The sequence below is a fragment of the Aptenodytes patagonicus genome, chromosome 1 (assembly GCF_965638725.1).
Source record: "Aptenodytes patagonicus chromosome 1, bAptPat1.pri.cur, whole genome shotgun sequence".
NCBI classification, from domain to species: Eukaryota; Metazoa; Chordata; class Aves; order Sphenisciformes; family Spheniscidae; genus Aptenodytes; species Aptenodytes patagonicus.
This window is the reverse complement of record NC_134949.1, coordinates 95515546-95540760: the sequence shown is the minus strand read 5'-3', so window position 1 is coordinate 95540760 and position 25215 is coordinate 95515546. Positions and strand designations below refer to the sequence as shown.

Sequence of the window (25215 nt, the reverse complement as noted above, 5' to 3'; positions counted from 1 at the left end):
ATCTGGCTTGCTCAGGAGTCCTCTGTAGCCCACACTCGCTGCCAGTATCGTGACCAGGCCCTGGCAGAAGAGCTTCACTGGAACGGTTTGCCCATTGCATGCAGCGGAAGAGGCATGCAGTGCCTGTTTTTGGGGGCAGCAGGCACGCCCGAAGCCTGGCACGACAGGAAATGAACTCCTGTGCAAGCTCCTAAAAAGAGAAGTGGCTATCAACTTGGGGAGTGTTATGGCAAGTGAAAACCAGGGCAAAAAGATTAAACTGAGGTATTTGCCTGGTTGTCTATTACAAGTTTTACAGAGGCGTAGGAACTGTTGTATTTTGGTCCTTTCTCTAGACTTCAGACACCAGATCTTCGTCCTTGTTGCAGGTTAGCCGCAGATTAATTCAAGCAAGCCAGACTGTGCTTAAGTAACCAGATCAAAACATTGTGGGAGATTATGGTATGAAGAATCTGCTCCTAAAGCTTTTTCTTATGCTGGAGTCTTTGAGGAGGGAAGTATGCATTTGTGTTAGTGTATTGTCATCAAGTATCTGAACTCCCTCTCCCTGTTGCTGGCTCTCAAATACTTTGTTATTGCCAATTCACTGACCTCTCCCATGCTGATTGCGCAAGACCAGGTTGAAGGTCTGTCATGTCATCACCTGGGAAACTAGAAAATAAATTGAATAAATCTCATTAAAGTATTCATAGATAGATACTGAGTCATGGAGGGTTGGAGTAGGTATGTATTTAGTGCAAACAGAAAGAGCTTTTTTTAAAATTTAAAAAAGTGATGTAAGAATTCTATCAATGTTGGTAATTTCTACTTGTGAAAAATAGCATTTAGAGTTTCACGGAGTGGGGAAAAAGGAAGCTATCTGTGGGGTGGAGAGAGGGTGGTGGTATTAGGTACCAAGACATGATGCAGGTGAGGTAGATGGACAGGAGTCCACAGCTCTCCTGCTATACTGTCTGTTCAGTTTCTGGGAGGGTGAAGGTTCAAGAGAAAGTGTGGCAAAGCTCAGTTCTCACTAACCGGTGAGGCCCTCTGGAGAGTGCAGCTGTTTGTCTGAGTCTCCAGTCCTCTGTAGGAGGTGTTGCCTGTATCCCAAGGGCTGTCTGCGTCGTTAAAAGCCTGGTTCTCAGAGGTGTACTGCGTTGGCAGGCAATGTGATATGTGCCTGGCCAGGTCTGAACTCCTCGAGGGATGGAAGAGCTTGCATGCTGTGGTCTGTCACAACTGTTTTAGCCTGGAAGTTTCATGCGTCCTTTTGTACTGAGGCTACATCTTCGTGTAGTAAGCTGCTGGTGGGAAATAGTCTCCCCTTGCATTATTATGCCAGTGGGGAAGTTTTCTATTGCATGATAAGGTTTGTTCAAGCACTGTCTTCCTGCTGTAGTTTTTGCTGGCTGAAAAGGTCACTGGCTGCTTCCCACAAGTGCCTGCAGATCTGCCAGGTGAGTGGCTTGCATTTGCTCTGTGACTGCCATGGATCGTCATGAGCAAGGTTAGTGGTAAACAGCATGAGTAATGGGTCATTGTCAGGTTGGTTGGTTGGGGCTGAACTGGGCACAGGCGACTAAGGGGCAGGACTTGAATAGAGATGGTAATGGGGGTCAGTCTTCCCTTTTCCCCCCTTACTTAAGCAGCCACGGCCAGTGCTGGGTGGGGATGTGTGATCAAGATATTCATAATAGATATCTCTGCTCTGATATACGGACCTTGAGAAAATAAACTCAGCTAACCCAAAACATGGATGTTGGCTCTACCCTGGCGCTCATTTCGGAATGGATGCTTTTCTGTATTTCAAGTATGTGCATGCAAAGTGTTTGAAAAGATAGGCTTAGAAACAAACAGGATCCCTTGCCCCACCCTGTCACTGGCTTTTTTTCTTCTTAATTTGGAAAATACAAAATCTGCTTTTATAAAGATCCTTTTTGTGCTAGCAAATGTGTGTGTCACCTACCAGTTTGCTCCCTCCTGTTCCAGTGCTGGGTAAGATTTCTTAGAAGAAAGAATGGAATAAATCATTCAAATGACTATGTTTTACAGTGCCCGTGTAGCCAGACGAGTAGTTTTCTGAGCACTGGGGTTGAACATGCCTACTTTCCTATAAATTTGTGTCCAGTGGTTGACTGTGAGTCTCAGCTGAAACTTTTCCCATGGTTGAGGAATTTGCTGGGATTCTCCCCTCTCTCTGGGATCGTGCATGCCAGCCTCTCCTTCTGCGAGGAAAATTATAGAATCGCCTCCCTGCCTGTTTTCACAAAACTTGTAAGAACTTGCAAGAATTTGCTTTCGCCAGCCCTTTGTCAAACCTTGATGTAATGACTGTGGGCCGAGACAAAAACTCTGGGATCAGCACACAGACATAGACATATACACAGATACTGTGGTCATATATAAGCTCCCGTTTCCCTAAGAAGCAAAGCAAAGGGGATGGGCAGTGGGAACCACATTGTGGGTTCTGTGTGGGACAAGGCATTGCTGACAGTGTCCTGAGAAACGGGGATCTTGCACGGGCAAGGCAGGGAGTAGGAGGCGTACAGCAGCTTCTCTTTCCCTGCCTGTTTGAGCTTCCCTGCCTGTGTGCCACTAACACTGTAGGGGATGCTTGATGGCTTTCTTTTCCTTTTTTTGTGAGTCTAACTTGTCACTCAAACTTATCCTTGTGGAGTTCAGCGCAGTGGGCACTTGGAGAGGCTACCTTACAAGTAGTAAGGGGGGGGAGGGATTTGTCCTATTTAACCACAAGGAGTTTTCAGAAATAAGAGAAATACGGTAATATTTCTAGTAACCATAAGAGACATATGGTAACTGCGAGCATAAAGGCCTTGGGATTTTAATTGAACTAAGGCTATTCAAAGGTATGATTCCCACTCTGGTGGTAATTCACTCAGTGAAAATAACGAGCAGTTACATGTAACACTTCCCAAGTGTGGGAAAAGCATAGTTCAGTCTTGCATAATCAGCATGTGAAAAATAAGTAGATGCAGAGACACATACAATAAATAAGCAGAAAAGCCACACATGGGCTTATTGATGTTTTACCACGTCAGTGAGATTTGCATACTGTTCCTGGCTTTGCCATTAGCTTGGTGTGTGATTTGAGGAACATCATCCTACTGTTCTGTGCTATGACATACCTGTTTGCATTAGAGACTATGGCTGTCCTCTGAAATCTCACTTTACTTGTATAGGAGTTTTTTTCTGATAAGCTTTATAGTATTTTTTTTCACTGTAAATACAAAAAGTGCTGGGAAAAGTAGTTTTAAGCCGTAGCTTGAGCATCCTGGGTTTTATGGCTTTCTCAATCTCAGCCTTAAACCCAAAATGAAGTACTAAGAGTTTAATGTTTAACATTTTAACTCGTGGTATAGATGAGTTGGAGCACCAAACAAGCTTTTCAGCTATAGAGGTAAACCTGAGAAAGGAGGAGAAGAGTCAGGAGTGGAAGTGCAGTAACATTTCCCAGAAACAGTGACTTCCAGCACGATGGCCCATGTCACGCTGTTAAGAAACAGCATCTCAGGGTCTGAAACAGAGCTCGAGTTTAGAGGAGGGCCTTTAGATGGCATTCACCTTGAGCATGGGGTCTGCTTTCATGGATGATACTCAGGTGTATGGCAGTTCTAGGAAGAGAGGTTTATGGGTGTGGTGATAAATTACTCTGCTATTTACTGACAGACTCATCTCCTTCTGTGCAAATGGACTTTAAAGGGGGCCCATATAATCATGTTAGCAACTGGTCTAGCTGAGAGCAAGTAATAGTGTCCCTTCCCACATCTTCAGCTGCTCAAAAGTTCTTGTGAGAAATTTCACTTCTGAGGCTAAAATTTCCCTACATGTACCAGCGTTTATTTATTTTTGGCTGTTCTGAGAATAGAAGGTTTCAGCCACACTTCAATAATGAGAGAAGAATGAAATGAGATTTTCTTTGTCCCCAGAAATGTTGGTTTTAAACATCCTTTCAGCTGAGTGGATGATATTGGAAAATCGGGATGTGACAGTGGTGCTCCAGCATTCTCCAGGGGGCTTTGGGCTTGACTTCACGGTTTCATGCAGTCTTTTGTGGCCAGTATGGAGCCTATGAAGCAGACTTTTCCAGTTCATTTTTTCTGAAGCACATGGCTAAGGAAAGATTTACTACAGAAGCATCTGCAACTAATTTAACAGAGTAGCCCAATGAAGTATATTGCTGCAAATTGCTACAGAGACCTGACATGGTTGGTGGCGAGGCCGGGGAGGAAGGTCTTTTGCATGGCTGTCAAAATCAGAAGAAGCTACCTCAGTCTCTCTTGTGCTCTTGCTGAACTGAAGCAGAGGCAGCACTTTTCTAAAGAGCTGTCCTGTGGTCTGAAATGGGAGATAATTTCTCAACAGTGAGGTGTTGTTTCTCCTTCCCCTTTTCCTTGACCCCCAGGAAGTTCTTTCATCAAGGAAAGATAATTAGTGGACCAGAGTATTTTGCCAACCACACTTAATGCTGGGGTGACAGCTGAGCCCTCAGCGCTTTCCTCAAGCACCTCCAGGTCCAAGTGGGCAATTAAAAAAGGTTTTCTAGTAAAAGTCTTATCCAAACTAGTGAGAAGAAGAGAGTGCAGAGAGTAGCTGATGTCTGAGAAGTGTGAGGGTCGTTTTTTGTTTTAATTTCATTCTTAAGCTCTTTCCAAGACAAGACCTGGCCGCCATTGCTGCTCTGACCTTTCTTCTTATCTCATTCCTTCCCTTCTGCTGGCTCATGTTTCAGTGGTGCGATATGACTCCTCTTGCATTACCCCTGTCTCATTTCACAGTTCTCAGTTCCTCATGTGTCTCTTTCTTTCCTTCCTTAATTTTTGTCATGTTGTTTAAAAAAAAAAAAAATTCCCAAAATTCTTTGATGGCACCACATGGGCAGAAAAATGTCTGGAGGATCACATCATTCAGTCTACACAATGCCTGGATCTAAGCCATTCTTTGAGTTCATTGCTTACATGACCTCTAAATATTTATTTTTGAAATGGGTTTACAAATTGCTATGATTGATTAAAAGACTCCTGAAAGATGTGTATTCTTCTAAACACATGCTGAATGGTGGTTGGTTTTAACAAAACAAAACAACAAAAAAAGCAAACAACTTGTTTAATTTAACATGAAGTAACAGATCTATACAAAACTAAATGTTGTTTTATTAAATCTTGTGAACGGTGTCTGAACAGCCAATACATATTCAGGGTGACAATAATCTTGGCAGCAAACTCTTCTATCAACATTTCTAACATGAGAGATGTGACCATAATTTTCTTTCAACAGCCAAGTTTTGGGGGTTTTATTTTGTTTTGGTTTTTAATGTACTCCCCTTGTGCTTTTGCTTGGACAACTACTGTGTCTAATGTAATTAAAATCAAACCCTCTCTATTAGTGTATATTTAAATTGCTTTCTGTCCTGTATAAACAGGCAGATCTTGGCTCCAACTCTCTGCATTAGTATGTGAGACATGAGGCTCTTAAGACTACTGGTTAACTGGAAATCAGGTAATGGAGGAAACTAATTGTCATTGCCTTGTGATGAAGGCTTAGTGAATGTATCTTAATAGAAATACATAGATGACTCTAAGGGTCAAACCCAGATACGAGTGTGGGGAAGCCTATAGGCTGTAGCTAATTTGATGAGATATACATGCTTATCTAGTCTTCCTTTGCTACAATGATAAACAGGATTACTTCAGATCTGGTCAAACACCCTCGTACATACTTGCCAGGTAAATATATATGAATAGGTTTGTCTTGTGGATGAATAGGTTTGCCTTGTGGAATATGAGTATGGATGTGTAATATGTTTCAGCCTTCTACTTGGAAATCTTTATTTTTTCAAGTACTTTATACTCGGGATCAAGCCTGGGACTTCATGCTACAAAACTATCAGCCTACTCCAAGAGGCATAAAGAGCCCTGTCAAACAGCTCTGAGGCAATCACAGGTTTAAGACAGATTTTTTTTGCTGTGCCTGAAGCTATGTGGTAAATATGGCAACGTAAAAAGCATAATACTTGAGGAGGTAAACAGCTTAATCTACTAATCTTGCTTTCTAAACAGTACGTGAGAGAACAGATGACTTGCTTTGCCAAAAAAAAGCTTTAGAAAATAAAGTAACAATGTCATCTTGTTTTGATGATGTAAGTGGGTGAGGGTAATACTATTCAGCCATAGTGTTTCATTATAATTACTGATTTAAAAAAAAAAAATATCTTGAGAGCATGTTATTACACTAACATGCTCCAAATTCAACTTTCATCAGAGAGCCCAACTGTGTTAAATGAGCTGGATCTTTGAAGGTAATATTCACTTACCATCCAGTGCCTCCCCACACAAAGGCAATAACATCTGTATTATGGGGCATTTCTATTGCTTTAATCACCACCTACTGCACTCTTACTAGTAATCAGTCATTAATTCTAGAGATTAACGACACAAATCTGGATTTATTAGTGCTGTAAACCTGTGGGAAATAGTGAGTAGAATTAGTGTATTTTCCATAATAACAAATAATGTGGTTTTATTAGACCTGAACATGGTGTGTTGATTTCTACAGTAAAAATGACTACATGTGAGCCATTCAGGTTGCTTGAATGATCTTTCATCAGCTTGGCTGTAACATTTCAAATTGTAGAACGCTTTCCCACTTGCTAGCAAAGTCTTGGTCCCTGACTTAGGGGATCAAAAACTGTTTGGAAATCATTTTACCCCAGAGTAAAAAAGGCTTTTATTTAAAAATAGTGCTTTCTCACATGTAATGTTGCCACAGTAGAGACCCCTATTTTTCTTGAGAGGATGGGATATGCAAGATGTGTGTGTCTTGATGTGACTATTTGTAAAGCACCTCACTGCTGGACTGCATCCTGAAATACGAAACTGGTCCAAGAAACAAGTTTCTGGTACAAAATTAGCTACAGTGCTTGGTGTTCCTTGGTTTTTAAGGGCTTAATCTACTTGTCGAGCCTTGTATTTGTATTGCACCAGTCTATGCCATGTCTACGCAACCATTAAAACATCTTTGCAATTGTTAGAGGCTTTGAAAGGTCTGTAAGTCAGTAAAGATCCCTTTCTTCCTGGTTGTTGTGTAATTTGCCATCCAGTTGATTGTGACCACTTTTAAGAAGGGCTGATGAATATGACTCTTATCCAGTACCCCTTACGGACCAGTTCTTAAGTTCAAGGTAAAAAGTTCTTCCTCAGCTTTGTTGCCTTTCAGTAGAAACGAACTTTTTTATTTACAACACTAGCAACTCTGTGGTATCTATTGGTTGTAATGCTCCAAGGCTGATGAAGAAAAAGGACCATAGAGATTGTTGAGCCTTAGAACCAAGCCCATGAAGGACTTCTAAGAGGTAAAAGCTAAGGAATTGTTGAGTACAGTAATTTTCTTTACAGTGTCCATTCCTGTTCTTTGGCAGGTATGCTGCCGTATCTTCCACTGGCTGCATAATCTGGGCATCTCCTTCTGTTGGTCTGATAAAGACAGTCTTGCAGTAACCCATCCCAAAAAAAACCAAATGGAAGGGCTCTTGGGGCCAGATCCTTGTCTGAGAGGAATTGGCATAGTTATCTTGTAAGCAGAAGGTACAAAAAGGAGTCTATTGTACCTGGGCATGCAGAAAGATGGAGTGGGGTATGAACCCCAGGCAGTTGCCGTGACAGTGCGTAGGGAAAAGAAGAGGGGAAGGAGTCTGAATCCTGCAAAGTTTTAAGAAATATTTCCTCTCAATACATGCACACATTCTCTTCACTTACTCGGGCTGAGCTGGAGACAGCTGGTATTCTTCCAGACACTGAGGAAGCTGGGCGTCAGCACTGTCTGCTTCAGATAAGATTAATAATGTATAGCTTCATGGGGAATGGAGCCTAATCTGTTGGGATGCCATGGCAAGCACTCCTAGTGAGGAGGAGCAGCTGCCTGTTTTGGGCCTCCTGAGAGGAATGAGATGAACCATCTGAGACAGATTCAGATCGACTCCTGTTTGGTTCTGCAGGCAAGTTGCTCGCACCTTGTAGTCGACTGTGTTGAAAGCAGCAGACAGATCTATGGACTTCTGATCATGTCCAACTCCTAGCTCTGTACACTTCAAAACTCTTTTTGAAAAATGACCCCATAATTCAACACAGTAATACAGCAGAAGGAACTTTGTTTCCTGCTTGTATAGCGGACTACAAGGGTAGCGTGAGCTTCCTGAAGTACATGCTAACAGAAGTCTTGACTGACGAACCAGAATAGTGGCTGTTTTTTGAATGAAAATCCTCCACAGTCACTTTTGCTTCCCATTTTGAATTTGAAGGTTAAAAAGGTAATTGTTTGATCTCCTGAATGCTTTCTGTGTGGAGCACAGGTTGGAGACTTTTGACCTACCTCTCTTGCACCCTGTGTATTACTGTCCAACCGAGGCTGGTCTGTGCAGTGAAGCCATGATCTTCATCTTCCTCAAATAGTGGATACAAAAATTATTCTCCTCCACAAAATTTCTGCCAGTCTTAAGTGGTGTTAAAATAGACCAGAAACTGTTTGAGCCTATCCAAAAATGCCTTGCTTTGTCTGAGATGTGTTCTGCCCCCCCAGTGCCCTGTATTTTTGTCTGTATTTTCCTTGCTCTTAAAAATGGTCAGAATGGCTGAATGGATTTTTCCAGTGACCCTGTGGGAGGCAGCTGCTGCGTGTGTAGGCATCTTGAAGACTCTTGTACATGTAGTTTCCCCTCATCCCTGCAAGGTTTACTTGGTAGGCATGCTTGTGATTCAGTCGTTTCAAATACAGACTCTCCACTCCCAACATGTGCATGAGCAATTTAAGGAGAAGGAGATATGCAGACTCTCTAGTTTTAAAAAAAATAAACCAAACCCAGTAAAACCAATGCTTGCACTAAGGCAGCATTTTATCTGTCTGTTTTCACTTTGGGACATGAGTTCTCATGATCATAGAATCATAGAATAATTTAGGTTGGAAAAGACCTTTAAGATTATCGAGTCCAACCGTTAACCTAGCACTGCCAAGTCCACCACTAAATACACGATTGATAGATACAGTTTGGAGTCATGAGCATCTTTGTTACTATTGCACGTGTTCATAAAGCACTGGTGCTGTGTACTGGTACTGTACTGGTGCACTGGTACTCTTACTGCTGCAAGAATAAAGACAACAGTTCTCTGCCTAGAAGCAGCTCTCCCTCCCCGTTTTCAGAAATAATGCTCCCTCCCTCCCTCTGTTCAGCAACTCAGGGCTAGTAGCTACAGGTGGGTGATTTTTAACATAACCATGGGTTTACCTGCAACACATTTTTTTAGGGCAGACCTCCTGCCAGGGTATGTTTCCTGGGGCTCTAAGGTTAAAGGGAGCTGAGAAAACCTGACTTCTGTCAAGATCACCTAGGCCAGAGGGCGGCATGCTTCAGCTTCCTAGCCTCCTTTAATTTATCTTCACTTTCTTAATGACTGCCATGTAGAAAAATCCTGGGACATTAGTGGCTCTTGGTATTGCAGAGGAGCTTGGTTAGTAGCCAGAAGATTATTCAGAGCCGTGGAGTGTTAAGGCTTTGTAGGCTCAAGCCCTTTCGGGCTCCCTTCAGAGATCCTGGCTAGGATCTGCCCAAGCTTGCAGTTTTGAAGCAGCTTTTAGGGTCAGCCCCAGGTAAAGCACACCACGTTATTTACCTTTGCTCATCCTTGGATGCAGTTAAAAGACAAGGCATGAGTGAAGAATAGAAAATTAGGAGGGGAATTCTAGATCGCTGGAGGCTACAGCATGTGAGTGCTGGTGCTTTCACACACTCCTGGTGGGGGGTTCTCACTCCTGGTGCTTAACCTGAGGCAGGGAGAGCAATAGCAGGTGCTCCTTTCCTTCTGGTTTAAACACGGTGTAAGTGGCGATGTACCCAGCGGGTGTTAAATACATCACTCGCTCTTCTGAAACCTGAACTAAGTACTTGGTTAGTTGCTCAGTGTGGAAAAAAAAAATGAATTAAAAAAAATGCTTCAGGCTTGCAAATCTGTGCAGAAACTGCCTCTCTAAATCAAAAAGTCAGGTTTTGTGCCTTGGTCTGTGGCAATAATTTGATGCTTTTTCCTCTTTGAGGTTTTCAGTCCAAACTTTCTAAGCGTTGGTTTCACAAACGATTACTGCTAGGCATGAACGACTGGTTTCCAGCCTGGAATAATTTGTCGTGCTCCTGAGAATGCTGTTGCTTTTACCCAATTCTGTGATTATTCACTGTAGCAAATTATTCCTGTAATATTTGTGGTAATGACAACTGTAAAATAGAATATCTGTAGTTACCGTTAGGTTAGCAGAAACTAAAGGAAAGTAGTGATTGCTGAACTAGATGCCTTGCCAGAGATGTGAGCTTAGGTCTGTACCTTTCCCATTGTCAAAGGAAATCCATTATAAGTCTCTTAAATCACGTTTGCTTCATTGCTTCTACACAGAAGTGAACTATCCTTTTTTTATCCTATACGGAACAGTTTCACCCTGGAAAACTAATCTAATTGGTATTTTATTTTATTTTGGCTTGGGTTTTGGCAGCTTTATGGATACACTGGAGTAAGGGACTATGTGAAGTTACTTCTTCTTGCCCTCAGCCTTTTCTTACATAGGCACCATAATTATGACTTTTCCCCTATCTTCTCAAAAGATTTAGGTAACAAAAATGGACAGCTGGCAGAGGTGGGCTGCATTTGGCCTAGTGGTGTAGCAATGAGGGGCTTGGTACCCCTTAGTAGGGGTAGGTGCTGCTAGGAGCAAGTATGTTTCTACAACTGTATGCAGACAGTGCCTCGAGACAGCAGGAGTCATCCCCTGTACCATGCCCCCACGCAGGGACCAAAGAACAGCTCTATGACCTCCCGGACACGGAGCAGGTGGTGCAGCGGCTCGCCCCAGTGAAGGGGAGAGGGTTGTTTTTTGTATAAAACAAAGCATTTTCAACATGACCGACATGGAGAAGTGTACTGGCTCAGAGCTAGACCTCCATGTCTGTTGTCCTCATCCCCTTTCCCACCATCACTGCCACTAGCTTCAGTGGTGTGCTCTGCCTTTCTCTTGGGTTTAGCCCTCTCTGCTTGATGGCTGTCTTCAGGTTTTTCCCCTGGTCCTTTCATAATGTCTGGATCTTTTTCTGATTTTTACATCCCTCTTGGAGGAGGATTCGGTATCTACTGCTGCTGCTGGATAGGGGCAGTGTACAGCCACCTTGCAGGTCCCATTTAACTGATGTTTAGGACTGCAGCGTCTCAGTAGAAACCGGGAGAGCCCTGGGCAGTTTAACATTCTCATTTCCATACGGTAGCAAAACACTGGTGAATTCAGGATGCAGAGAAGAATTTAAAGGAAAACTTACATGCTTTGTGAATTTAAAGATACAAATTATATCATCTCTGCTGGGTCTTATGATGTATGAGCTCAAAACTTGCTTATTTTGGTATCTGGTTCTTCGTTTGCCACATATTTCTCAGACTACGCATGTTTTGTCAGTCCTTAAGCATGGCTCACTTAAGCCTGGATTATACAGATAACGTAGACACTGCACTGTATTTTGAACCCTGAACATCCTGCTTTTCTCTTGTCATTGACAACTTATGTATTTATCCTATAGTGGATGATGTCTAATACTATTATGCTGGCTCACTGCTGAGCTTTTTAACCGAATGCTACTGTGGCTTGTCTTTAGTATAATAGAGACGCATCTTAAATTAAAATGCTTTATCGATATGAAAAAACTTCTTTTGTTTTGTAATTAGAAAATTTGCTGTGCTTTTAATTAATACAAGTATTGAAGAGTATTTGGTTTCTGAGTATTTTTTGCATTCCACAGCCACATCATTTTAGTGATTTATAGTTGAAATGCCTATTGAAAGCCTCCATAATAAAAATAAAAAGGAAATTAGATTACCTCTGAGACTTAAAAGAGCTGTTGAAGAATTTATTAGAACAATGTTAAAATCGTCCTAAAACAAGTCATGTTAGTCTGCAGGTTGAAATGGGATGCCTGGGAATTCAGAGTGCTGTACTACTACGATTAATTAAAATGTAGTCAGCTGAAACCTCCACTATAATCAAAATTGTTCCCCAGGGTTTTACCTTCATTACAGTCCTGGTGCAGCCTTCCAGTCCCGACCATTGCTGAGCTAAGTAATTAGTTCAGTTGAAAAAAAATAAACAAAAGGATAAAATTACCATGACAGTACATAAGATTTATTTTTTGTTGTTGCTCTGCCAGGCTCTGTTTGATAGTATTAATTGTATATGGCCATTCTTTCTGCTGCCAAAGACAAACAGTGAGAGACAAAGTATATCTGATTTGAGGGCTATGTTGTTTTCCATATTGTAAGACTTGGATTATTTTACAGTTGCTGTTTTCTGTAACTTGGCTAAGACGCTGATCTCCCCTCTGCAGATGTGCTGCCTATCTCGTCCCTGTTGTGCTGTGGGTAGTGTTCTGCTACAGTGGGGTTTCCTTATCAGCAATTCTGCAGTAAATCAAGCAAGAGGAGACTACATTTCCCAACAGGATCTCGAATGAAGAATTCACAGCGTGTGAATTCATACAGGATACCAGAGGACATCTGCCTTATGAGGCTGTCTCCAGAGTTCAGTCTTCAGCACTGCTTCTGTCTCTCCCATATCGTATATATTCTGACCCCAGCTTTACATAGTCTGTCATCAGTTTGTCCTTGAGCTGGATGCGGTAGTTAAATCCTTTGGATAGGGCTAACCCTTATCATTCTCTTGTTTCATGTCAGGACACTCTCCCAGAAGCTGCTGAATAGCAAAGACATGACAAAGAAGCCTTTGATTGTGGCTGTTGATACTGAGACTGGAGAATTGTAACCCCAAATTAAAAGGGATCCCACTGAGCTGTGTGTCTCTGACAGAGCGAGCCCCAAGTTTGTTTTTCATCTTAATGATCTGAATGCAACTGGTTTGGATTCTCAAAAATATTTTTAAAAACACTGGTGCTTTTTCAAGGATTAAAGAAAGGGACTTCATGTCCTTTCTGTCTGAATATAATACACAACTATTATTTTATTCTACTAGAGCACTTTCTTCAAGAATCCCATAGCACTTTATGTATGTTATTTAGGCTCCAAAACTCCCCATTAAGGGATATTTCTGCATCTTGTTTTTTGCAGTAAGACAAAGTGAGATGGAAGAAGTGCTAGTGATTTGCTAAAGGCTAAGCAGTCCCTATCAGATGTAGAAATGTATACTCCTAAGCTCTTTAATATAACAAAGCACGTGCATGCACCTGACTTCCATCCAAATAAATCTTCTAGGATTCCCTCCTCTGACCACAGGTAGTGGGTATGTACACAAAGTGCAAAGAAAACACAGCGTATCAACTCATATATGTAGTACATCCTCAACAGCTGTAAAGTATGAAACTGCTCAGTACGTACCGTAGCTTTGCACTTTTAATAATAAAAATGTCTTCCATGTTAACAGCTCTTTTTAAGTGACTTGTCATGGGAAAGGACAGTAGAGAAGAAGCTAGCCATGCCTTCTCCAGTGGTCTCTCCGTACCCTGCATTGCTTGATGAAACCTGGCATTTCTTCCTTTTGTTTCACTGGCAAGGAGCAAACTTGATGGGGAACCCGCCTTGCACATTTGTGATAGGGCAGAAGAAGAGTCTAAAATGGGAGGACGATCTGTGCTCTGAAAGAGATTTGTGAGATTCTTTGCCCACGTAAGGGGACAATCTCTAGGAAGACTCAAGAAACCTATAATTAGACTACTTGTTGTCCACCTCAGACAGCTGGAGGTCAGATGAAAGTTGGTGTGAGGGGGAGCGAATGCTCTGTTTTTTCCCCCTTCAAGAGTTTCAAGTTTCCTGTTGCAAAAGAGTTAAGAGGTCATATAGTTTCGATCTCGTGGTGTCTACTTATTTATATCGAGAAACTCCATTGCAACCTGAGCTGTCTCGCCTTCTATGTGGGCTGGTGCTGGTCGATGGGTGAACGTACAGTGGGGAACGTGCAGCCCATTGGCTTGACTGCGGGAGACAAACTGCACGGCAACAGCATGTGCTTGAGCACATGAGTCCTGATGCATCATCTCAACCCTTCCTTTTTCTCTTATACTGACAAGCTCGTCCTGTACAGCCCTACTTGCCTCCCAGGTGGGATTTTCTTGTCTTCCCACTCTTTTAGGCAGGTATTGTGTGAGTGGACTATGATGGTATGCATCAAGTTGTATTGGATGACATCCCTAACCATTATGTTAGCAGAATAAAACATAGTAACAGGAAGAATGGCTGCCACTCATTTTTCTATTCAAATTGAGACAGACAAGACTTCATGTAAAATGCCTATTTTTTCACTATATTTTGCACATGATTTTTAAATTGTCTCTTTAGGGAGAGTCTCTAAAACATCTGGTATTCATTTGGGGATTATTTTACATTCTTTTCATCCTTCGCTCTTGTATTCTTCTGCGATATTATTAGTGGTTAAGAAAATTGCATGAGTACTGTGCTAAATACAACCGTGTTGTAAATACTGATTTTTTTTAATGTTATTTGCGTGCTAGAGATTGGACACTGTTCTCCTGTTCAAGTGAATGCCTGAGGAACAGATTGGTATACTAAAAAGCTGGTTATGAGTGAAAAATGGAAAAGTTCAGCTCCAAGGATTTATTTTAACAGGACTATGTTTAGTCCAAGTTTCATTTTATGTAAAATTGTAATTTACAGTTTTGCAGCTGTGCATGTGCACTTTCACTCTCTGATGTTTGAGACAAAATAATTCAGTGTTGTTGGATTACTTTCTGTGGCGTTTTAGCCCCAGTAGTCATCACTGTGAATTTGCTGCGATTGAAAGAATTTAGGCTTATGTAATGGAAGATAAGAAATTTGTGTTAGAATTTTGTATAATCCCAGCTTTAACTATTTCTCCCTGCATGACTATGCCACATTGTATAGGTGGGATTTTCATTGGTAATTGTTTTAAAGTTAACCACCTTCATCTTCAAATGAAATATAGATACAATCTAGCCTTGCATATAATCCTTTTCCTTGGCAGATGTCACAGAGCAGCAGAAAGCTGTGCATACACCATTCATGGAGAAACTCCTTCAGCAAAGCACAGCCATTGCTGTGCTGGTGCTTTCCCAGGCTCCCAGCTCCTGCTGAGCTCCCCTGAGAGAGCAAAGGTCTTTCTGTGAGCATGCTGTGTACCTCCATTACTGCCGTAAGAAACGTGTGCCCCACTGGAGCACTCTATTTTTAGCTTACTTCTGTAGCTGTCGTTAAACTTGGAGTTGGGAACAGCTCTATGAAAATGACAAAACAATCCATGCAGGTAGCCAGCTGTATGTCCTCAATTTTTAAATACTTTTGAAAGCATATTTTCAAGTATAGATAACCACTGCTGCTCTGGGTATATACATGCTGCCTCATACCGCTGCATACTGTTTTATAACATTCCAGGTAAACTACTTCCAGGTGTTTAATTTCATTCTCATCATCATTTTTAGGCAAATCTCATAGTTGTTCTCCATTTCATATAGCCAAACTGAAAGTCCATATAAAATAAATGCATTTTTCAAAGGAGATGCTTCATCTTAGCCTAAAATACTATGTTTTGCTGTTAATGGATAGAGAGTGGATCTCCACCCCCTGCAACTTTGTCATTTGTCTGTACACAACTGTGTACATATGTACATGCATTTGTATGACTGCAAGAGAGAGATGCAGATGTGACCGGGGCAAAGCAGGGTGCATCTGCTATGTCCTCGGTTGCGCTGGTGGGGCTGCTCCTTCTGCCTCCCCTTCACCTGCACTGAGAAGACCGCAGGTTCCTGTTTTTATGCGGAGGCTGCGCACAGCAGACCTTGTCTCACATGAATGGGTTGTGTACCAATCCTGAATAATCACTGAAGTAAGGTCTGAGACCCATAAAACCGTACTGAGTGGGACCACAAAGATGTCTGGGCGAGAAGTAAGGCACCGAGTGTAGCAGACAGTGGTCTGCCTGCAGTTTTCACCAGTTTGGAGCTGGAAATTGCAGCTGCAAAGCAGTGTGGTACTGCAGGCCTCTAGAGTACGTAGATCTTCAAGTAGATTTTTTTTTTTCTGTGCCTTATTCTGCTTAGATGTGAGCATGAAGCTTTATTGTGCTTTCGGTAGACAAGAGTGAATTTGCCACAGTTAAAAGTAGTATTTCCTAATGCAAAATGTGAAAACCGGTGTTGGAGATCTTTCCATTAGTTCCAACACTGTATCAGACTGAAAGAAAACGCAGACTGCTGAGGCTATTCCTCACCTCAGAGCAGACTGTTTTCTGCAACAAGATATCACTATACCTCTGGTGCACAGAGCAAAATGCAGCAGGGGACCCTATGGAAAAGTTCTGTTGTTGGTTTTTTCCTCCTATTTTTGGGAGATGGATTTGTGAAAGCAGGTCAGACAAAGCTTGTGTCTATGTGGCTTGTTGCGAGTACGAACTTTGATTTTCTTCCCTGTTACAGTAAGTCTCGGGAAAATATTCTTTAGTAGAATGACTACAATTATTTAATTAACTGTTTGCTTAACTATAGCTTTGTGATTTTTCTGTGCCTGTAAGTATCCCTCTTTCCTATACAGCATGTATTGGCACATCATCCTCTGTCCCTTCCTAGAAAGTATATTCAGGAGTCATGGCAATAGTCACAAAAGGTTTTTCAAAGTGAATTTCTATGCAGGTGTTGAGGTAGAGCTGCTTCAGCAGCTGTAGCAACTTGTTTTCATACCAAATATTGTGTTCCCTCCTCATGCAGGCATACACACAGAGAACTGTACCCAAGTACTCTCAGACTGACTCTCTAGGTGCCACCTTTACCCTTCTCACAGTCTTCCATCCCCTTTTGGGTGTCCCTGCCTGGACCTTGGCTGCAGCACCAGCTATGCAATGATGGTGGTGGCTGGAGGCAAGTCCTGGGTCCTGCTGGCTTACTACAGAGCCACGTGCCAATGATGCTGTAGCATCTGACAGGGCCTCTTGCTGAAGGTACTTGTTTCAGAATGAGCTGAGGTGTGCTTTGACTCCCCTCAAAACCCCAGCTTGTTTCTGTCAGTTCAGTTTGGCAGGCAGGGAGGAAAATCCCAGCATCAATTGTTGTTTGGTTGCACCAGGAGAAAGCCCTCAAGCAGGAACATAAATACAGCGAGCAGTAGTACGGATCTGACTGCTGGTGGGACTCACTCATCCCCTGGCACTGTTTGGATTTAGCCATCTGGCTCTGGCCCTGCTTACCCCTGTCAGCTGAGGGTAACAGTGCCAAAGCCAGGAGCTTGTGAATGTCCCCTTGGAGCTTTGCCTGGCCAGCTGGCAGCATATATCATCAGCCAAGCCTCCTCTTCCTCCTCCTCCACAACCTTGGACATGTCAGTCAACACATATAGCCATGCCCTCCCACCCCCAGTGAGGAAAGTGGATTTTAGCCCAATCTGAGCCCCCCTAATAGAAATGAAGGGTTCCAGTCTTTCTTTCCTGCACTAGAGGATGAAAAAAATACCTTTTCCTCCTTTTTATTTTCTTTTTTTAAAATTTTTTCCCTTCCATGGTGGTCTCCACTAGGATGGGCACATCGTGCCCATTAGAGGTCACACCTTAGCAAGATGAAGCTAGCTCATTCTGGTGCTGGAATTTTATAATGGAGAGGAGAGAATAGGAAGACGAAGATCCTACCAAGCAGGATCAGCCCCAACTGGAAAGAGGTTAGAAGCCAACTGAGGTTTGTCTACGTTAGGACATGAGGCCTGTTCGCTCAGATGTGCTTCTTTCTAACTTCTTCCAGTAATGTCATGCTCACATCTATCATCGAAGTGATACTGCCATTTTCCATTGCTGTCATCCTCTCATCCGTATGCCAACAAACCTCCCACCAGTTCGGGTGACAGAGACCTTTTAGGCTCAGCTCCTGTGGGGAAGGTGTGATGACCTTCCCTTCAAAACAAGCCAGTCCTTGGCTGCCACTGGGACGCAGTAGCGCTCCCGCCCCTCTGCCAGGGGGGTCTTTGTGAATGCTGTGTTTGTAAGCTACGGTCACATCTGTACTGCTTTTTCTTTAAGCCACCCCCTACACTCCTGATGTCTTTAACATTGATGGGGAAATAATATTTCCCCACACACAAATGGAGAATGGGTACCACAAAGTGTCATAAAAACTAAGTTGATTCGTTAAGCGATAACTTTAGGCAAAACCTGAACATTTAAAAATTTATAAAGATGTATTTGTCCTCTTTTCTATCAGTGTATAACAACTGTTTATAAAAGGTTGTTGCCAATCTTAGGCTGCACTAGTTGCCTTTATACTGTGAAGCCTTTTACTTGCTGATGAACTTGATGAATGCGTTTGCAGTGCTTCAGTAACCCTCCCATAACAGCCCCTTCATCCAGTTCTTGCAATATAAACCTTCTGGATGAATCTGAATTATCACGTGCCACACAGCCCGAGTTGGCTCCATGGCATGCTACCCTAATTATCATTTGTTAAAGAGTCTCAGGACTGCTAGGAAGGTGTTTTGTGTGAAATGGATGGTGTTTATTACATCCTCCAAATAAACTTAACGCTCAAGACTCCAAGCATAAATTACTAAGCAAAAATCAGAAGCAAAGGACAATGAGATGATCTTATACTGAGTTGAGAATGACCAAAATCAGAAGTTTCTTCAGCAGGTAGACTTTTGCCACCTTGTAATCTTTCACTTTTTCAGCCTGATGCATGGCATTGTTTAACCAGCAGGTATATTAAGAAAAGACAACCTGAAATAAGTGCAGGAATTCACCCAGTCGTTCTGGCTTAGATGAACTCCCAGTGACTTAGTGACCTCTCTTGCCCTTTGCTTACTATTAATCCAGAACCTATCTGCCTTTTTTCAGATGTTTCTGCTAAGACTTTTATGTAGTGTTGATGTTATGAACTCCTCTTTGGTGCTGTCGCATCGGTGTTCAGACCTTCGGGTCAAGCGGACCTTGCTACCCTATTTCTTCAGGTTACCATTCCTGTGTGTTTGCTATGGTCATGTTGCATTAGAGAGTGTGTGTGTGTGCCAGTGCTAAATCCATGGCTCCAGAGTGTCTTTACATGATAACAATCTCCTCATGTTGGAGTCCACACCACAGTATTCATGATGTCCATGTGACCTGAAGTGTGTTAGGATCTGCTTACAGACAGGCATGCGATGCTGTACTCTGTCCAGGCTTTTTTTTTCCCTTAAGAATTAAAACAGTTTAAAATGGTGCTGAGGAAAACTGTTCAGCCAAATGTGTTTTTAAAAGGAGAAGCAATGCAGGACCAGTGTAAAGCATACAGTGGAAAGGAGACCAAATTCAATATGATCTTTAATCCTGCCTGTACTCTGGTTGAAGCCGAGCAACTTCTTTGGAACTGTAAAGGGATTTGAGCATGTGTTCATCTATTAATATTTTTTTTTAATATCTGTGCTATTTGCAGAAAGCCCTATATTGCAAACCTGAAGCCATACTTTCTCATATTGTACAAAATAATGTGGATAAAACATTGCTCAGCACATCTAAATGCACACTGATGATATGTAACCATCACCCATATTGTCACACATCTCTTTTTCTCTTACTTTCAGAACGATACAGTCTATTGGCATGGCTGTGTGCTTTTTATATTAATCTAAACAGGTAAAATCAGATAATATATATTCTATTGCACATGCTGATATCCTTTTATTTTCCCATTTCCTTTAGACAGTGATAATGAAAATTTATGTTTTGAAATTGAGAAATTCATTATCCAGAAAAAAACTCAATGCTGACATGCAGAACTATTCTAGCAGGAAAAGCATATCTGATCCGAGTCATCATCAGTTGCTCTCTAATTATGATGACAGTACAAAAATGAAGCAAGCTTACCTTCGCTCAGGAGTCTCTTTTTTGCTGTATCCCAGGCAGTTTCCTCTCCTTATTCACTTGAAAAGGGAAAATCCACTTGAATAAAGAAAAATAAATACTAGAAGAGTGAGGGATTTAAGGAGTCCTCATCTGAGTTCCTGATCCACTTGTTTTTAGCGAATTGCAAAAACCCTTGATCCAGTAGTAGCTCAGAGCAACTGTCCTCTCCTCGTGTGTTCTGTGGGCTGACAATCTGCAAGAATAGACCTGAGACGGTGCTGCAACAGGGAGGCAGTGGGGGGACCTTGGCATGGAGTTGGACCAAACTCTAAATATAGCCCAACCCACTTTCCGTGCAGTTCTCTTCACACTCTGAAGGCAGATGACCTTGTCGGAAAACTGACCTCCCAGCATGTCACTCTCTACAAAGAGAGGATCTAACGGAACAGGATTGCGACGTAAAAGGACAGAAAAGCAATCAACCATATGCTTGCAGCAAATGAATGTAGGTATGAGCTCTATTTTTATGGCAGTTGCAACTGATCGAGTCATAATGTGCTTTATTTGATCACTTAGAGAAGTGAGCCGCATGCCAGTTCACAAAAGCCCTTTACAGATGAGAGATTGCATTGTAATTGCTAGTCTTAAATAGAGAGCACTGACATAGATGAAAAGCCTGTCGTCTTTCCTCCTCTCAGAAACCGTAACGCAGCAGAGTGTGTAGAATTTCCCTAAAAGCTTCTGTCTATAAGAAATTATCCTTCCTTTCACTTGCTCTTATAGTAAGACTTCTTGGAAAAAGTGAGTTAAATCCACAAATATATATTCTGGTACCATATAAATCTGAGATGCTAGGGTAGCTTGAAAGGGCAGTAGAATCTGCAATATCAGAGACCAAATTGCAGAGAAATGTGTAGAATATGCAGAGGAGGAAGCAAGAGAATAAGAGACGTAGAAACATAACCCTTGTGCCTTAGATAGGGAACTGCTTTTCAACACATGTTTTATAATCCGGGGAATTTGCCACTCTAACTCTGTGGCAACATGTCAGGGTATTTTGTTCTTAACCTGAAGGAGATTTTAACTTGATATGAGTCAACCTGATACTCTGTCAAACAGGGACCTGATACTGCTATGTCATATGAAGGCTTCTGAATAAAAAAAGCCGCAGAAATCTGAGCAACTCAAAATGTCTTCTCTCACGTTCTGTGTTAAGACATGTAGGAGAGTTGGGATAGAAGCTTGTTTGCAGTATTGTTCTTCAGTAGGATATATTTGTTGGTGGTGACATATATCTAAGTGTATGCTACATTATGTGCATGCACCCAATTTTCAATATTCAGAGAAAACCTGAGAAAACATCAGGACTGTGATAACTGTATGCTATAGACGTGTATGTCTGCAAAATATGCGTGAGCCAAAAAGGCGTGAATGATATCAGTGGTCAGTAAAGTGGCAATGTGTATCTATGAACAATAATTTGGGCTGTTAGGTTTTTGCAAGTGTGCTATATATTTTTTCAATTGAAGCCTACTATTTTTGGCAAGTTCCACTGTGTAATTTTATCATGATCTATCGGCTTGAAGTCCGCAGGGTCAGCCAGACTCTGTGTGTTACCTTCACAACAAGAACTACAGCTATGAGGCACAGCTGCTTCCCAAGATAGTGGGAGAACAGCAGAAAATATGAATCTTCTGCAATATTAAGGGAGGCATCACATCTGGGACCATACTACATTCCTGGGCAAAACTTGCTCATAAGTCAGACCTAGGCTAGAGCCCATCCATTAAGTAGTTTTATGGATTTATCCAAGTTCCTCTTTCCTCCCAATTTTACCTGTTTCTTCCCCATTAACAAGAATAAATGTTTGTTAGGAGTGAATATTATAACAAATGAAGGATGCTGGTGTTTGACTTTGAAGAGGGGACCTGAAAAAGGAATGAGTCTGCCTCCAGATAGACATATGTTGAGTGACATACTAGCACTGTAAGTAGTGAAATTCTAACTGTACAGGATACCAACATCATTAAACTCCGATAGCATCATGCTATCTGTGCTCCAGGGTGGTACCCTGATGCAATCCAGACCAACCCTACCAATTCCAGCTCTGCAGTGCCATTGCCACTTCTGCCCCTCTCTCCAGTGCTGGGATATTGAAATCGCCACAGATCCCCTCATTCAGAGCGTGAAGGAGATGAGGATAAGGGAGGGAATATGTACTCCTCCCCAGCATGAGTTAGTACTCTTCACCGTCCGCAGCAAACAGCTGGAGCAGCTTCCGTACATGATAGTTCGGTAGTTCTTAGAAAAAGAAGGAATTACAGTGCTCGGTGGGTCCTAAGGCACAGGAATAGTCATACTTTGCCAGGAACTGTGACATGCACTTCTCCTATATTAATATTGTGGAGAAGGGGTGATTTCTTGCTTATACAAATAGTATGCTGGTTGGCTTTGGGGAGGGAGTATTAATCTTTGGGGAGGCTTTTATAGAGCCATGCTGTTTGTGTGTACAGGGCTGTAAATGTTGCCTGACCAAGCCCAGTGATGTGAACTTCCTGAAAGGAGGGGAAAAGGCTTTAAGAGTGGTTGTGTGAGTTCGTCAAGATGGACGGAACAGTATACTGTTTGACAGCTGTATACACTCAAGTTTTCTTTAGGATGGCTTTTGCATGAGTTTCCTGTCCACGCCACCAAGAGAGAAATGTAGTAGCGAGTCGGGCCCTAGTTTGTGTCTAGCTTTTCCTGGGCTCGTAACTTGTGTTTTCCTTATGATGCTGGATGGTCTTTCCGCTTCTTTGACTACCCAGCCTTCGTTGGTAGCATTTCCTCTGGAATGATCTGGGTCTGGCTTTTCCAGAGCCCAGGCTGTTTCCTCTCTGATGCCTCCATTGGGATTGATACTTATTTCAGGCCAGCCCTGTGGGGTTCCCCCTCGTACAGTCACACATCCCATAACTAGTATTTGTGAACTGATTTTTTCTTTTGATTAACCCCAAATTCCTAGGCACTTGTAGTTGTTTAAAGATCCCATGGAGCATTTCACAAGGTGAGATATATGAACCATAATGTCTCGGCCAGTTTCCAACGTGGTTAACTGTATCCTGGCTTGCCCATTTCCTCTGCTTTTCAGAGTTGGATAGAGTGTTCTCTTACTAGCATAAACTGTTGCACAGTATTGCTGGCATCCTTTTGAGTGGTTTCTAAATGTATATAATGCCTGGCACCTATCAAGAAGAGAAGCCCTTTTTACAAGGTTAAGTATTTAATTTCATAACATTCATCCAGTAGATTTGTAAACAGCCAAAACCCATGCTACTTCCAAACAAACAAAACAGTCTCCCACTTCCCCGTCTCTCTAGAAATATGCTTTTAAACTGAATTTGGAGACTTAAGGAGATCATCGGAAGTTTCAGCATAAAGGATAGTTTTTGAGAGAACAAAAGAAAGAGAAATGAGGAGACTGCAGCGACTTGTGGATGTCATCTGAGCCTTCACTCATGGTGTCATTGGCAAAGGGTACTAGAGCAAACAACAGAACTGATACGCACTCTGTGCTGATGTATTATTGTATCTGCAGGCTCTGGTTGCTCTTGTTTGGCAGGCCCGTAATGAAGAAATCAAGTTGGATGGCAGACAATAAAAGGGCCTGTCATATTCCTAACATGTCAAATCTTTGTGTTTGCCTTTTGCTTACCATGGGTTTTAAAACTACAGTGACTAAATGAATATTGAGTTCTCCCTTCTTACGTTAGTGATGCCGTTATTCCTTGTGTGAGGCAACGGTAGGATGTCAAATTCAACCCTTGTCTTGCAGGAGAAAAAGTTATTCTTATTAGAAGGAGGGTGGCCTACTACTTTTACATCTGATCAGTCACTTTCTGTGATTTTTCTAACGTGGTTCTGTCTTATAAGGCAAAATATAAAAATGTAAAAGTCAAATTATGAATCGGGCTGGGTTGTAGCTGTACTACAAGCTGGGCCTAACCTTGATCATGTGAAGTTTATTCTTCTTTGCTTACATGTGTACAACAGAGGATTTCCTCTGGTCTTATTCTCCAATATACCCTTTATTTTGTCTTTTGTTTCACTCCCAGTCAGCAAGTCAAGATGTGTCAAAAATGAGTTTGGAAGTACCCATTTTGAATATTAAAGATAAAGTGTTAAAAATAAGGGAGAAAGGAGGGGTAGTTGTTAGAAATGTTCTGTGGGCTATCCTTTGCATGGCACATAGTTACGTCTGTGTGCTAAAAATTTTCGATCATATCAGAGCATAGTGAAAATTAATTTGATATTATTCCATTAAGACCTGTTCTTTTTTGCTTGAACGGGCAGTGATTTTAATTTAAATTGCCATTCAGTGTAAGAAAGAGGAACCTAAACCGAATATCCTGTCATCAGATTTATCGGGGGAAAAAAAATTGTTTGTGGTAGATGCGCCTTCTGAACTGCCCAGGGAAGGGGTTTACATTTTTGTAAGAATGTTGTCTTTGTAGTACAAGCTATTGCCAATACTTAGAAACTGTTACAGGCAATTCCTACAGACTGTTTGCAAGAAACTCTGGCTTGGCACAGGCTTAGGCTGGATGCAGTGGGAAGGAGCTTATACTGTCTGAATGTTACCTAATGGGACAAAATTGAAGCGCTTTTGATTCTTTGATACAACTGTGTCTGTTTCTGCTCAGTCACATATTGTATGCCCTTCAGGTATGCCTCGCAAGTACACTTTAAAATACCTTTTTTAAAGTACCTTGGCAGGTAAAGACTGCAGTTCAAGGCATCCTCGCAGATACGAAAATTTACTGTTGTGCTGGGATAGGCCTGTTTTGGGAAAGGAGTCCTTAGTTCACAGAGATGGGAATGGAAAACAGTGCCCAGACCTTGGGGGATCGTGGCTGGTTTGGGATGATGGAACCCTGGCACGACATGTAATTACCATGGAGATTATGTCAGCCCAGGCAGGGAGGCAGCTCTGTTCTCTGTTGCAATAGGCTGACAGGGAAGGTTGACAGAGGAACAGTAACCAACTGGTAGTCAGTCACCTGCAACAGAGCTTTACCTGCAACTTCTTACTTCCTAGTAACAATAACAGATACCAGTTCATTCAGTTTTTCCTCTTTAGTTCCAGTCAAAATACCCAGGTATTTTAAGGCCTTACGAGTGAAGGCGCTTCATTTGATTCATGACCCTGGTGAGAAAAGTATGAAAACTTCATCAGTGTTTTAAAACTGGAGTTGCAACAGCTAAAATGGAGAGAAAAAAAAAGGCAATATCTTTGTTAATTTTTGAAGTGGCACTCTGCTTAGCCATGTTGTCATTCTTTCTTGCAGCAAAGATTTCCACTGAGCTGTAATATTATGTCTTTTGATG

General features: G+C 42.0%; 2 protein-coding genes across 8 annotated transcripts in view; one reads left to right on the top strand and one right to left on the bottom strand.

The window, feature by feature from the left end:
- The window catches only part of FILIP1L (filamin A interacting protein 1 like), a 215035-nt gene extending 194943 nt beyond the window's left edge, over positions 1 to 20092 (bottom strand). The window contains exon 1 of the mRNA XM_076349846.1: positions 19870 to 20092. The gene's annotated coding sequence lies outside the window, so the exon portion shown is untranslated. The remainder of the gene's footprint in view (positions 1 to 19869) is intronic.
- Positions 1 to 25215, top strand: part of CMSS1 (cms1 ribosomal small subunit homolog) — a 250424-nt gene that overhangs the window by 196716 nt on the left and 28493 nt on the right. For 2 of the 7 annotated variants that reach the window (XM_076349942.1, XM_076349935.1), the window contains exon 1: positions 20263 to 20353. The exons of 1 other annotated variant lie outside the window; for it this stretch is intronic. In XM_076349942.1, the coding sequence (XP_076206057.1) occupies positions 20335 to 20353 (19 nt within the window). In that variant the 5' untranslated portion in view covers positions 20263 to 20334. Of the gene's footprint in view, positions 1 to 1227; positions 1279 to 1381; positions 1440 to 14000; positions 14124 to 20196; positions 20358 to 25215 lie in introns of those variants that run through there. 4 more of the 7 variants (XM_076349910.1, XM_076349918.1, XM_076349951.1 and 1 more) reach the window with 4 other exon arrangements.